At 58.8% G+C, this 14,212-nt stretch overlaps 1 protein-coding gene across 1 annotated transcript in view; it reads right to left on the bottom strand.

The window, feature by feature from the left end:
* Fer1l5 (fer-1 like family member 5) overlaps window positions 1-14,212 on the bottom strand; it is a 53,266-nt gene that overhangs the window by 1,703 nt on the left and 37,351 nt on the right. Inside the window, 26 exon segments of the mRNA XM_013364867.4 lie at window positions 121-216; window positions 472-560; window positions 1,649-1,788; window positions 2,014-2,162; window positions 2,363-2,533; window positions 2,914-3,005; window positions 3,268-3,429; window positions 3,956-4,075; window positions 4,305-4,409; window positions 4,508-4,558; window positions 5,108-5,139; window positions 5,256-5,418; window positions 5,496-5,642; window positions 6,592-6,696; window positions 6,945-7,106; window positions 7,314-7,495; window positions 8,307-8,384; window positions 8,508-8,646; window positions 8,789-8,956; window positions 9,056-9,219; window positions 9,685-9,787; window positions 10,410-10,524; window positions 10,761-10,924; window positions 12,309-12,440; window positions 13,394-13,549; window positions 13,628-13,805. Of these exon segments, the coding sequence (XP_013220321.2) occupies window positions 121-216; window positions 472-560; window positions 1,649-1,788; window positions 2,014-2,162; window positions 2,363-2,533; window positions 2,914-3,005; window positions 3,268-3,429; window positions 3,956-4,075; window positions 4,305-4,409; window positions 4,508-4,558; window positions 5,108-5,139; window positions 5,256-5,418; window positions 5,496-5,642; window positions 6,592-6,696; window positions 6,945-7,106; window positions 7,314-7,495; window positions 8,307-8,384; window positions 8,508-8,646; window positions 8,789-8,956; window positions 9,056-9,219; window positions 9,685-9,787; window positions 10,410-10,524; window positions 10,761-10,924; window positions 12,309-12,440; window positions 13,394-13,549; window positions 13,628-13,805 (3,363 nt within the window).

The raw sequence follows: 14,212 nt of genomic DNA, 5'->3' as shown, positions 1-14,212 counted from the left end.
GGTTCCCCATTCCCTCCAGGTGAGGTAGTGGAGAAGAGTCCCCCTCAAGATTAGGAAGCCCAGGCAGGTTCAGTACTGGAGACTGTGGGGCTCTGCTGGAAGCCTCTTGCTTCCCCTCACCCTTTGACGTAGATGTCACTCATCCTTTCTCTACTGAAGGTCTCATGCACCAGGTCCACTTGGGCAGTTTTCCAGATAATGCAGCGCAGCTCATACCTGCAGCCACCGTGCTCTGAAGCTTTGCTGAGAAATAGCTCCCCAGCCCCAGCCCTGGAGGAAGGAAAGGCCTGGAGACCGCCCTCCATGTTCTGGCTGAATTGGAGGAACTGAGGTAGAAAGCTCCTGTAGAGCTTCCTCTGTTCCCAACAGAGAAGAGCTCCTCCCACTCAGCGTTGGAGGACAGTGGTGTCCTGCACCCTCGGGACCCTCGGAGCTAAACCGCAGTGCAGTAGGGATGGGGCTGTCACTCACCGTTTAGGCTTCCTGGGACTGATGTCGACTTGAGGCCCAGGAGCCCCCAGCTTCTTGGGGAAGATGTCCACCCATATTTGCAACTTTCCCTAGAGCCAGGGTGGATTCTCTGGTTTGGGACTGCTGGCCTCTGTTCTCAGGTCTGATGAGGCACTGTTCCCACCACAGGGGGTTGGGGCATAGAAGTTCCTATGGGGTGGCAGGCAGGTGGCCATCCTCCAGTTTTTATTTTTTTCCTTTGTTTTGGCTGGGGAAGTCTGCAGTGTGGTGGGGTATGGTGTCTCTCAGACTGATGACGTGGCCCAGGATTCCACTTAGGACAGATCCTGAGGTTTAAAACCACTCAACAGAGCGTGCTGGGTGACCTGAGGACAGGCTCCATAAAGGAGTTGAGCCTTCACTTTTTTAAGCAGCACAGTAAGAGTAAACTGGGTGCTCGATCCAGTCATTTTGTTTCAAGACCACAGCCTAAGACATTAATGCCCAGAGCCCACAAATGCCCACAAAGCCCAGAGGTTTCAGGAAAATGGTAAGAAGGAGAGAAGTCAAAGGGCAGCAAGCCAGCCTTGGAAAAGGAGTAATTATGATCTGTCCTCCAAACCACCTGACCTGATTTTGTTCTTTGGAAGATGACCCAGTTGACAAAACAGGTTTAATGAGAATGGTTATAAAAACGATCAGCAAGGACTTTATGTAGAATGTAGCCTCAGTTTGAGAGATTTGGAGAATTAGCTGAGCCATTTTGGTTGCTGGAAGGTAAGGATAATTAAGATGCCCTTGGGGATCTGTGTCCCTCTGTTTGGGGTTCCTTGCCATGGAGTAAGCAGCCTACAATTAATCAGAATCAGGGTTGTAATGTCTACACTGTCTGATGTGAGGTGTCTCCTCCCCGCCCCCCTGAGAGACTAGGCCACGGGGACGCTGGCTGGTAGGGCTCCCTAGCACTTTTCACTGCTGTGTGGCCTCCGTTTCTTGTAGATAGAGAATTGAAATTCTCTAAGTGTCATCACTCAAACTTCTCCACTATGATGTGCAAAACATGCTTGTCTCCTGTGCATGTACATATCCAAATGTCATGTTCTTCTCCTCGGTGGGCTCTGTCCTAGGTGGGTGGGCCCCCCTATCTCCTGGTCCAACTCGCCCTCAGGAAGTGGGAGTGGCCCCTCCAGGCTCACACCTGGTCGATGCTTGGCTGGCTCTTACTGTACAGCGTGCGGGTCTCCACGTGCTCAGGCACCAGGCCCAGGGTATTCAGGATGTGCAGTGCAAGGCGTTCCTTGTTGGGTCCCAAACCAGGGACAGTAAGGGGTTCGGGCTCTGGAGTGGAGGGAGGGGATCATGGGGTCATTCATCCTCCTATCTCCTAGGCACCCTCATACCACCTGGTGGGGGCCAGGATTGCATGTGGAGAGGGTGGGCTGCCCTCCGTGATGGCTCCTTGTCCTCCCCTGTCTCCCCTCCATCTTCAGCCTTGAATTCTGGAGCCTGTCTGCTTTGAGGGGCCTGTGTCTGTGCCTTCTGGTGGTGTGCTGAGCTTCTCACCAAAGGTTTTCAGGTTGATTTCTTCCCCATTGTATAAAACAGAGTCTTCCTCTGGGTTGAACACAGGCGGAGGCTGCCCTTTCCCCTTGGTGTAGCGCTCTAGGAGGTAGCTTGGGCGGATCTGGTCTCGCCAAATAAAGGGCCCTGACCTAAGTGGTTATGTGAGCAATGAGTGGGGAGGTGGTCCTGGTACCTCCCTCTTCCCCAGCCTGCTGCTTTGAGCTGCGGGAAGCCCAGGGATAGAAATATGGATGGAGACAGGGCAGGTCTAGCCCTGGTTCCCAGCCCCTCTCTAGGGAGCTGTGGTCTCAGTCCCCTGTCCCCATCCCCTGGACAGGCCCATTCTCACACAAAGTAGGATTTGGCAAGCCCACAACAAGCTCCAAAACCAGACAGGAGTCGGTTTTCTAAGTCGATGATCGTGGTTCCGATCTCATCATCAGCTGAGAACATGTCAAAGTCAAACAGCTGAATGTGCAGGTCCTTCTCCAGAGGGATGTTACAGGTCAGCTCAAACACCCTGGAGGCGGGGACATCAGAGACTGCAGAGGCTGTGGTCCGTGCACTCAATATACCCCAAGGGCCCCTTCTCCATCCCTTTACTCATTCATGGTTCACCATGACGGAGAGCAGAGCCGGGGATAGTCTGCTAATAGCCATACCCTGGACATAGCTGGAAATAAATTCTGTGAGGCCTGAGCTCCCTTCCCAGGCAGAGTGTGAGAGAGGGCAAAGCTGCCTGGCCCGCATCTACCTTCTCTACCTGTTAAGCACCTAAAGCATGTAAGGCCCTCAGAGGGAACTTGGTGGCTGGGAAGGAAGGCAAGAGTGTCTGCTGGCATCGAGCCCAGCATGGCACAGAGCGGGTGGAGAGGGGGGCTGGTGGATGGGGCAGCTCACGTGCCAAAGATGGGATCCACAGTGTTGGGCTGATACAAGTCCCGGTTGCCAAGCTTTGTCTTCCCCAGTTTCAGGATCACATAAGGGTCACACTGGGGGTCAGATATAAGCAGGGGAAGGATAGCAAATGGGGAGTCAGTTCAGGTTGGTTAGAGAAAGTGGGTGTGGGGCAGCAATGAGCCCCCAGTAGGAAGCTGGCAGACAGTATCAGCAGTCCAAGGAGCTCCAGAGCTCTAGGGGCTAGGGCCTGGCAGCCCCACGGAACCACAGTCATTGACTTAGAAAACTGACTCTTGTCTGGTTTTGGAGCTGGTTTGGCAGTAACAGGAGGGCTGTGCTGGGTGGGGGCCTTACCAGTCCATTGAAGTCCTGGGGCTGTAGGTTTATGGCGCGCACCACGTACACCCGCACCAAACACTGCTGCGGGAAGTCGTCTCTCTCAGGCAAAACTGGGAACTGACGGGGAGGCTCTGGGGCTTCTGGGTTCTCAGGAAAGGGGTAGATGCGGAAAAGGCCCTGAGGGAAGGGAAGGTATTGGGGGCCTAGCCTGGCAGTGCTGGCCCAGTCCCCCAAGGAGTGATTTCAGTCCAAGTTTAGCAGAGAGAGGGCTGAGCTGGGGGTGGCAGGGACGGAGGCTGTGGGAACACAGAGGCAGGGGTAGCTAAGGTCTTCAGCGGGGGCCACTGTGTTTGGGGAGTGCTGGGCAAAGGAACCACAATCCTTAGGTGCATTCCCAGCTCCTGGTGATGTCAACATTAATTCCACACCCTCTGTCCCTTCAGCTTTGAATTGTTCTCTGAGGCTCTGTGGCCTTGGGAGAGCAACATAGGCCAGAGCTGAGTATAAGAAGACCCCTGCTCTCCCCTTTTAGGTCAGGCCTCTCTGAGTCTCTGTGGAGGCTAATCTTCTGATCTTCCACTCCCAGGGCCCACCTGCCTCGTCCTCTCAATAAGCACACAGAGCCAGGGCTTTCCTTATTCTTCTAGGGACAGAAAGAACACAAGAAAACAGGAAAGACAAGTTGGGAAAGGAAGATGCCCACCTTGAACTCTCCTACCACAGGGCTGTCTGCTTTGGGCTTCTCCTGGTAGAGCTGGAAGGTCTGGCAGAAGTCCTGCAGGCCTTGGAAATCTGGCACGGCCTCCAGCTCACAATCAAACACCTGCATAGTTGGGGACCATTCCTGGCATCAGGAGATGGAAAGACCACCGGCTCCCAGGACTTTCCCAAAGGATCTGCTCAGATGACCCAGGGTGGCAGGTGGAGGTGCCCCCAGGAGTGGGGGACAATGCAGAAACTTCCCCACTGGTGGGTCCCCTGGGAAACAAGCTAGGTCTGCTGCCCTTCCCTGGGGGAGATTTTATTGCACCTCTTTCTAGGATTCTCCAAACCTTTATGGTGTGGTAGTCTTTGTATTTGTACTTCGGGGTCTTTTCATAGTCACCGGTGGCCCAGAAGAACTTGCTCCACCAGTCCACCTCATGCTCATACTCGTCCTGGCGGGGAGAGGGTTGTGTGGCCTCAGCAGGGGAGCCCCCCAGCTCCTAGAGTGACTGGGGACGATTCTTACTCCCTGCAGCTGGGCCTACTTCACCTCAGCTTTGCTGGACTTGAACCAAAACTTTTCGCAGAAGAACCACAGGAACTGAAAAGCAAGAGGGTGAGCAAGGGGAGGCCAGCACTCAGAGCATGCTCATTGGCTCTGACTTTGGAGAGCCGAGGGGTCGAGGCTGGGACTCAGCTCCCTGGCTCCCCACCTCCCCCAGCACCCGACAGAGTTGAGACGTACGATTGGGGCCATTCAGAGGGAGGCCTGGTTCTGAGGCGTCATCACCCAGTGCAACTGACTGGGCTCACCCCACCCCACAATGTGGCATCGGGATCTGCTAGTGATGGGCTGTCCCGGACTCCTGTGCATCTGAGTGTGACAGGGCTGCACACATTGGAATTATGTGTGGGGAAGGGGCTTGGAACCAAATCCCAACAACTGGAGCTCCTCAGGTGCCAGGGTCTTGGGTGTCTAAACCTCAGGTGATTCTCGTGCTGTCCAGGCTGAGGACCACTGCCTTAGCATTTCACTAGGCCTGCCCACATGGGGGCACAGATGCCAGGACGATTTACTCAGCTGCCTCCCCAGGGTCAGGGTTAGTCCCCTAAAGGGCAGGGGAGAAGGGAGCCTCAGGCCTCCACTTACGTCGCCGCGTTGTTGCTTCTTCTCAGAGAGCGCTGTGTGGAGAGAGGGTGGTGACGGACCTCAGGAGAGGAAAGGCTGGGGAGGGACACCAGACCCCAGGAGCAGGCTCCTTCCCCACTCCCAGAGGGGCTCCTGGAAGGGGGCATACTTGGAACCTGTCTGGGTATGTAGCTCTGAACCCAAGGGTCACAGAAATAGGGCTGGAGGATGTCGACATTGGCTCGGCCCACCACCTTCTTCTGGCCAAAGTCCTGTGTGTCCACCACCTTTATCACGAGGGGCAGCGCGTAGACAGCCTCTGTGGGCATCAGCTGTGAACCAGGAGGGGTGGGAGGGTGAGGCCACCCCCAAGAGGAGGGAGGTCCCCGCCCGCCCCCGGGCCTCTTACCACTGTGAAGAAGAGGACGGACTCGGGGAAGTTGGGGTTCTTCTGGTAGTCACTGATGGGCTTTGTGCTCAGGGACTGCTCCCCAAACTCCACCACCAGCTGGGGGTAGTGCACCTTCATCATGTTCCGAAGGCCCCAGGCCAGAATCTGCTAGAAGCAAGGAGAGCAGGGCAGGGTGCAAAGTGCCTCTGTAAGGGGGTCTTGGTCAGAGGGAGGGGCTGCCCTGGGAAGGACAGGGTGGCAGGGTGAGTGCAGGGCTAGGGAATGGGGCTGTGTGGAGAAGCCAGTCTGCAGGCTCCCAAAGTCTCCCTGTCCTGTGAGGGACTGGGCTTGTTCTCAAGGCCTGGTCACTGTCCTCCTATCCACAAGGTGGTTGCCCCCAGCCACTGACTGTCTTCCACTGCCCCCCCACATTTCTAGTCAGTTCTCAAGGCCCACTACCTCTAGGGCTCACAGAAACAGGTGCCCAATGTCTCAGGATCCCCTTATGCCACCTAGCTCACCGCTGACCTGTGTCCCAGAGGACTCCATGGCACCCTGTGATTCTCGCTCAGCTGACTGGGCACCCAAGAAATCTTCATACCCTTCTTGGTCAGAGCCTCCTTGGGTCCAGGGCAGGGGCCAAACAGGTTGCCTGATCTTGGAGAAGCCTCCAGTCCCTGGGGAAACTGGCCACCCTTTGCTCTTTGCCAAATTTATGGCAGGGCAAACAAGTTACAATGTGGGGACCGTCATGCTACTGCAAAGAGACATCCTGGCATTTGGAGATGGGTAGGGCTGGGCTTAAACTGTGGCTCTGTCACTTAGTTCCTATCACTGTGCATGGACTGTGTTCCCTCAGAATCTTGATTTCCTCTTCTGGAGGCTCAGATGGGAACGTTACTGCCCTGGTCTACCACCCACCAGAGACCTGCAGTAAAACCATCTCATGTTGTATCCCAGCTTTTGCTCATTTCTGTCTCCCTCCATCTCCTAGGGAGTGTCATCTGGGGTCCAAGTTTTGAAATGGGTGGTCAGGAGGGTCGAGCAGAGAGCTCCAGGGTGCTGCACCTGCTCAGAGTGGTGCTCGTCCCCTCCCTATCCCTTCCACACACACCTCAATGGCCATCTTCCTTAGTGTGGGCTGGATGCTCTTGGGCAGTGAGTAGATCCCATTCTTCCAGGGAACATTTAAGATTGGTTGATGCTTCTCTTTCAGGTTCTGGAGAGCAGATGCCGGAGGACAGAGAGGTGAGGCTGGTCCTGCTGTCCCTACACCTGGCCTGGGCAACTCAACTGAGAAGCCCAAACCCTACTGAGTCAGAACTGGGGGACAGGCTGACGTCACCTGACCAGTTCTGTTTCCCAGGTCCCAGCCTTTGGTGAGGGGTAGAGGTGGGCTCCACTGGCTGTGGAAATTTGTGACTGGGGGGGACTGGGGCGGGACAGCCAGCCTTTGTTTCCCAGTACCTCGGTTTCCAGGATCATCTCACAGGATGCCAAGATCTGGCCCTCTTCTCCCCCCAACTCTTTTACCAGGGGGTGCCACCTCAGGGGTGGCAGGATCCAGTTTTGAAGGTCCAGGGAGACCACGGGGGGCCACATGCTTCGTCCCCACAAGACTTCCTTTCCCTGGAGGGGAGGGAAAGTCCACTAAGTGTGGAGGCCAGACCCAGCTTCTGAACTGGGCTTCCGGTGAGGATGGAGAACCACTAATGTGCCACGCGGTGCTCACCACACCCAGCCTCCCTGGAGCTTCCTGAAACCTTTCCTCTAAAATAACCCCCTCCACCAGCCTCTCGGTCCTCTCCTCCGCCTGGCCCTGGCCCTGGCCCGTACCAAGGAGTCGCGTTGCCACAGTTCCATCACCACAAGTGGGGGGCCCGCTTTGGTGTCCTGGGGGTCCTCGTACAGTAGGAGGTGCTGGAAGATGAGGGTCTGGGCCCAGGTCGGGACTGCGGAGCTCACCAGGGCCTGGGTGCACTGGCTGTGGTGCAGGAAGACCACCCGGATGAAGGCCCCTGAGGGGTGAGGCAGGGCGGGAGTTGTCAGTCTCTCCTCTGCTGGACCAGCCAGGTGGCCACTGCCATTGCCAGCTGCCCAGAAGAGTGCCTTAGTGTACGCGGCAGAGTGACGAGGCCAACACCCAGAGGCCAGAGAGATGAGGGTCCCCCACGGGTACTTCACGCCCACCATGGGGAACCCGGGGCTACCCAGAGATGAGGGCAGAGGTCCCTCTGGAGCGGTGCTGGGGGGGGCGCCACACACCCGCCCTGCACAGCAGCTGTGAGTGGCCCTGGGTCGTGGGCAGTGAGGCCCACGGTCCTCCCTGGAGCCCTGCTATCTGCTGCCCTGAGGCTGGTGGGCAGTGCCACTGATAGGCTAGACGGGAGCACCCGGCTGCCCCTCAGGAGTCTCCCTCGCTGGACTGAGGACGGCTCTTCCCATGGCGGGCCACCTCCCCACCCCGCCTCTTCTGTCCAACCACAAGTGACCTGAGGTTCCCAAGTTCCTCTCTCCCCTTCACATCTGGTGGCCCTCTGCCAGGCAAACCCCTCTTTTTCCCAGGCCCAGCCAAGCGGTCACCACGGGGGTGAAGCCCCCTCAACCCGCCTGCCAGTCCCACAGCACTGGGGTCACAGCTCCACCACAGCCCCCCTTGGAGTCTCGTCTTTGGCTCTTTTCCCCAAAACCAGGGCAAAGAGGTTCTTGGGAGAGGAGTCTGCATTTTTGTCATGTTCTTCTTGGTCGCGTTCTTTATGCTGTTGGGTGGCCACGTTGCCACCCCCTCCCAGGCTAGGGACAAAGGCTGAATGAGAGGGACTTTCCTACCCTGGAATGTCAGGATCTGGTTGGGCACTGAATTCCGGACCTGGTAGATGTAGCAGAAGAGTTGGTAATAGTGGGGTTCTGGGTAAAGAAGAGCGCTCTGTCACTGTCTGGGGTGCCCACGGTTGCACTCTGCCTTCCCCACCCCTGCCCCCAGGCGCTGGCCTCTGGGCCACTCAAGCAGACTCCTGGTCCCATGCTCACTGTTGGGGACACAGTAGATGAAGGGCAGGTCGGGTTGCCGCGTGTCCCCTGGCTTGGGCTTCCAGGTCTCCTTCAGCTGTGCCCATGGCCACCCCTTGTTTTCCTCTTCCTTCTTTGGGCGATCTTGCAGGTCCAGTATCTGTGCCCAGGATGGCCACCCCTGAGGCTCTAAGTGCTTCCCTGTCTTCTCCCCTGACAGGTGCCACCCTCCCAAGCCTGGGCCAGGTGGGACCCTGCTCCTCCGGGAGCAGGCAGGCGTCACCCTGTCCCTGAGGCTTTACCAGCGATCCCTCCAGGAGGAATATGGGGGCAATGTCTTTGTCGTCGTCGTCGGGGGCCAGCCTGCGGTGCCAGCAGCGGCGGCGGAAGCGGCTCTGGGGGTGTGGGTTCAGGTGGAACTTGGAGCCAAAGGTACCATACTCCCAGCCCTCTTTCTCCTTGGCCTGGTCCTGTTTCCAGGGGGAGAGACAGGTTGTGCTTGCTCCCACCACTGCCCAAGGTGGCCCCTGCCTGCAGTCCCACCAGGGTCCTGCCCAGTGGTCTCTCACCAGTTGCAGGAAGGAGAGGGTCTCTTCCTCAAGGTCCAGTTCCCCATGGTCCCGGAAGCGCACACGCAGCCAGTGTCGCCGCCGGTGTGAGTGGTAGGTCTTCTCCACGGAGCTCCAGACCTGGGGCAGGCCCGAGGGCGGTATCCCCACTCCGTACTCCCAGCCTGCAGGACAGCACCGTGACCTCCATGTCCCGGGGGGCCTGCAGGCTAGGAGGCTTGGGCAGGCTAAAGAGGTGGGGTGTCCCTCACGTCCAGGGAGTGTGATCACACTGTGTCACCAGGACGCTTGGGCACAGCTGCCCATCGACAAATGAGAAAGGAGTCTTCCAGAAGGCTGCACAGCTGGAAGCAACAGAACTTGCACCTGGAGCCCCAGCCAGAGACCTCCCGCAGCGGGTGAATTCAGGCTTCACATTCAGGCCACACCTTGTTCTGGGCCACCCTTAGGAGACACTCACAACTGGCAGCATCTGAACACTAGGGTTGAGGGACCCTAGAGGTTGGGGGACCCCAGGAGTTCAGGCCCAGCCCACCCAAGAGTTTGGCCACTCAGAGGCTGCCCTGGATGGCTGTGGTGATTCGGGGTCCCCAGACTCTTCTGCCCTCAGCCCTGACCAGAGAACTGACCCTCGCTGTCAACTGCACGGTTGAGCTCCGGGATCCAGTCCTTTGTAAAGTGCCAACCTTCAGGGCACCTCACATTCTCCCGGGCCTCCACGGGGTGACCATTCTGAAGGGACATCGGGTGAGGGAAGGGCACATGAGCTAGAAGGACCTCGCCTGCGCTCACTCCTCACACAGACTTCACATTCACCCCTGGACGAGTGGCGCTCACCACATCTGCTGCCACTTGAGCTGCCACTTGATGTGCAGTAGTGACTTACCTCACAGGACCACAGGCTGCTCTCTCCGTGCTGAGACCAGCATGTGAGTTAGGCCTGCACTGTGCCCTGCAGTGGCCAGCAGCCACCTGGGGCTACTTCAGCTCCGATCCCTGTCCAGTCCCTCAGTCCCACACCTCCAGGGCTTGGAGTCCCACCATAGCACACTCCCCTCATGGCAGAACCGGCGCTCTGGACCAGTGCCCGGTCCCAACAGCCTCAGGTCCTCCCCGGCAGGGAAGCACCGCTCCTCAGAGGCCTCGAGATGAACTGTTCCCTGCCTGTGTTGCTTCTGAGTCGCTGGCCCGCCATCTTGGGGTACAACAGCCCCCACCAGCGCCAGTAGAAGGGGCTGAAGGGCTCACTCGGGGTCCCACAGGGTGTAGGGAGCAGGGGACAGACATGGCTCTTTCAGCTGGGACATCCCAGCTGCCATCGGCCCCCACACCCCAAGGTGGCATCCCCTCTCACCACGTCGGTGTTGGGGATGGCGGCGGGCACCCAGGCGCCTCTGGCGTCACGCTCCTCGTTCTCGTACACCTCCTCCAGCACCTGGCTCTTGTTGATGTCTATGTCCAGGAGGAGTCTGGGGACAGCAAGACCCAGGTCTCACGGCTCTCTGAACTGACAGGTCCTGGTGTCATTCTCTTCGGGCCAATGGCTGCCCTTGGTGCCTCCCCAACCACTGGGCAAGGAAGGGCTGAGTAGTAGGTAAAGGTCACCTGCCCATAGGGACCAGCTCACAGCGCTGTGCTCACCTCTCTGGGATGCCACTGACAGGAAGGGTCTGTGCTCTGGCCTGGGCCTGCCCCTCTTCCTTACCTCTTCTGAGGTTCCACTATCCAGTCGTCCTGCCAATGCCATCCTGGGGGCTCCCTGAAATCCGTCTTGGGTAGGGCCTTGCGCCCCATGACATCGGAGAAGTTGGGGCAGCGCTTCAGCCCCTGTTGCCCCCACTGGTCTTTGTACTTGGCCTCATTCTCGTACTGGGGGAGCGGAAACCCAGTCAGGACCTTCTTGCCAACGCCAGCACTCAGTCCTGGGGGTGTCAAGCCCCCCCTCGGGCCCCCACACCCTAGAAATGTGGTGGCCAGGCAAGAAGGAAGCCTCCTCCCCATCACACGGTGAGGAGACTGAGGCTCGGGAGCCAGCACTCCAGGTTGACCAACCCGTGGAGTAGGGTGATGCCTGTGTTTCAGTGGGCGCCTTGGATGGGACCTGCCCACCCCCTGGTCACTGCAAACCTAGGGTGACCCAGCACACTCACCCCGCTGTGCTCCCTCCAGGCCCTTTCCTCCACGTTCCCTGCACTTCCCCCCAAGCTCCTCCCCATCCCGGCCTCTCCAAACCCCACCCAGATCTGGCTAGACAGATACACTGTTGTCCCTCAACATCCTCAGGAAGTTGGTCCCAAGGCCTCCTCCCACCTCAAACACCAAGATCCATGGGTTTTCCAGTCCCTTAAATTAAATGGCTTGGTATTTGCCTATTACCTATGCACAACCTCCGGGATACTGTAGACCCTCTCCGGGTGAGTTACTGCCTATTTTGGGGATTAATGTACATGTTCATAACAGATGCAGCCATCATAAGCCTAAGTATGTTTCACACACACAGTTGGTGGAATCTGCGAATGCAGGACCCTCAGATACCGAGGGCCAGTTATATTACGGTGCAATTAACTACACCTGCAACTCAAAACCATTCGAATGTTTTTACTCAGTAAATTGAAAGGCTGACATTCAAATCTTACTTTTCCTCTGCTGTCAGACAAGGCTCCTGAGCTATGTCCTACCCTGGGGATCAAAGGTCACCTCTCAGCCTCTGATGCTGGAGCAGCCTCTGGCTGGCTGCTTGCCCCTCCCGCACGGCTCAGACTGATGGCTCTGTGGGCAGAGGCCTCATGTCCTCCTCCTCCTCTTTGGCTCAGGCCTTCCCCACTGAGAACCACCAACCTAGGACCCAGCTGAGCCAGAGGAGGCCCCATACAAGTGGGAGCCTTGTTTCCCCCACAGGTCACGGCCAGGGGAAGGAAGCTCCCAGTCAGCCTCCCCAGGGAGGGCATGAGCAGGTCCCAGAGGGCTGCTCAGTGGCCCCTTATCACCAGGGATTGTCCACGGTGACCCCGAGCGGGCAGTGTTATGAGCTTGCTGGTCTCTGCCTCCTCTCTCAGTCCCCTCTCCATCCTCAGAGTCGGTCAGTAGGGTTTTTCTCCATGTCCAGGGCTCGCCCACCACAGCCCCACACTCCTTCCCTGTCCTGTGCCCTGTCAGGAGCCCAGCGTTCCCCTCGGCTCACCCCAGCACACCCCAGGCCTGGTCCCTGCACCCCACCCCGCCAGCGTTCCCGCCCAGCCTGGCCGCTGCTCACCGTCTCTGCGTACACCACCATGTCTCCGTCATGCAGCAGCTGCAGATTCTTGCTGTGTGTGACGTTGCCGAGCCACATGCACACCCGGAGGTGGCCAGGGACCGTGTTCTTGGGTCCTTCGCCCTCTGGGTACTGAACCAGAGGCAGGTGCCACCCACAGCCCAGGGATGTGGTGGGGACACACACACTCAGCACGGGTCACACCTGTCCGTTCCCTCTGCCCCCCAGGACCAGGGTCCCAGGTTCCATCTCCAGTGAGGACAAAAGGGAAACAGATGTGGCCGTGTTCTGCCTTCTGGGCTGGGAGACCACATGCCGATGGCCACACCTGTGACCTCACGCCTAGCATGGAGCACGGCCAGGGAGACGGAGATGCTGCCTAGGGACCCAGGAAGCTTCCACTGAAGCCATGGTCATGAGGATACTGGTGACACTATCTGTTATCTGGGGCATGCTTGCCACTGTGCTAAGTGCCGAGGCAGGCAAGGTCCCGCCGGGCCCACCCTACAGAGAGGCAGACCGAGGTGTGGACAGTCAGGAGTGAGCCCAGGTCACCCAAGCCGGTTCAAGTCTGGGGGTTCTTGCAGGATGAGGAGGACTTCCTGGGGAGGGGCCTTGTGGGACAACCAGAGGGCAAAGGGCAGGCATGTCTGGGGCCAGAGAAAGCCCAGGGGGGCCCTCTGTTGAGAGGGCTGATATGGCCAGAGGTGGCTGGGGCAGGCCAGGGGGTTGTCCCCTCCCGGGGAGGAATAGCGGCCTCCCACAGGGGAGGAGAAAGCTGTCACCAGGGCCGGGAGGGGCTCAGGGGGTCGCAGTCTCCTTTACACTTTCCCTCTCATCCGAGGGGCTGATGCCTAAGGCTATTTTGGAGGTCACTCAATCATGGTCCAGGGAGATGACAAGGAACTAGACCATGGTGGCCATGAGAGTGAGGGGACATTTATGGGAACATGGACGGGGTGCTGGCCCATGTCTGGGCACAGTACCTCCCCGCCTCCCAGGTGAAGGGCCAGGGAGAGAGGGAGTGGGCCATGCCCTCGGGGATCCCCTGACCCCTTGTCCTCCCTCGAGGACCTGCTGCCCACCTGTAGCACCAGGGTCTGGATCTTCCCGCAGAAACTGCCTGAGTGCAGGGGCCCCGCCTGGGAGAACAGGACTCGGTGGGCGGGCACGCGAGCGTAGGCCACGCGCTGGTCCTTGGCCATCAGCCAGATCATCACGTCTGGGAGGCTCACCTGGGGCTGCCAGGGCAGGGGACGTCAGGCCCCCGCGGCCAGCGCCCAGTCCTGCCCCAGGAAGGTCCGTATGTCCGAACCCACCTCGGTGAGCACCACGTCCAGGCTTTGCAGCCAGTCCTCCACGGTGGCCACCATGTCCTTGGGCTCGGCTTTCTGGGCCTTTTGTGCCAGTTCCTGGAGGAGCAGGCTGCGGAGCTCCCATTTCTGCTTGTCCAGGTTGGTGGCTTTGGGATGGTCCTTCACGTCGGGCAGGGGGGTCCTGTGGCAGGACAGGGAAGCAGGGGGCTGGACCTCTCTCCCACCTCCTGAAGCTACTGTCTCTGGTCCTGCTGTGGGCCAGCGAGCCCCTCCCAACCTGAGGTCTGGTGTCCACTGCTGGCCTGGAGGAGCCCCCCTGCTCCCTGCAGCCTGGCCCACCCCCCAGTTCCTTCAACATGACAGGCCTCTGCCCAGGGCCTCTTTTGGGGAGGGAAGTGGGCTGCGAGACAGGGGCCAACCAGACCCTGGGACAGCAGCTGGGAGAGGCTCCAGAAGAGGCAGGGCCAGGGAGGGAGCACTGGGGAAAGACGTGGCGGTGGGACGTGTGGGCTTGTCTGGACCCAGGGAAGACCCTGGTTGGGTAGGAGCATCAGGCTCCGGAGTGGGACAGCGGGGACCGTGCAGGGC

The sequence above is a fragment of the Ictidomys tridecemlineatus genome, chromosome 12 (assembly GCF_052094955.1).
Source record: "Ictidomys tridecemlineatus isolate mIctTri1 chromosome 12, mIctTri1.hap1, whole genome shotgun sequence".
Classification (NCBI taxonomy): Eukaryota; Metazoa; Chordata; class Mammalia; order Rodentia; family Sciuridae; genus Ictidomys; species Ictidomys tridecemlineatus.
This window is presented reverse-complemented; position numbering and strand designations above follow the sequence as displayed.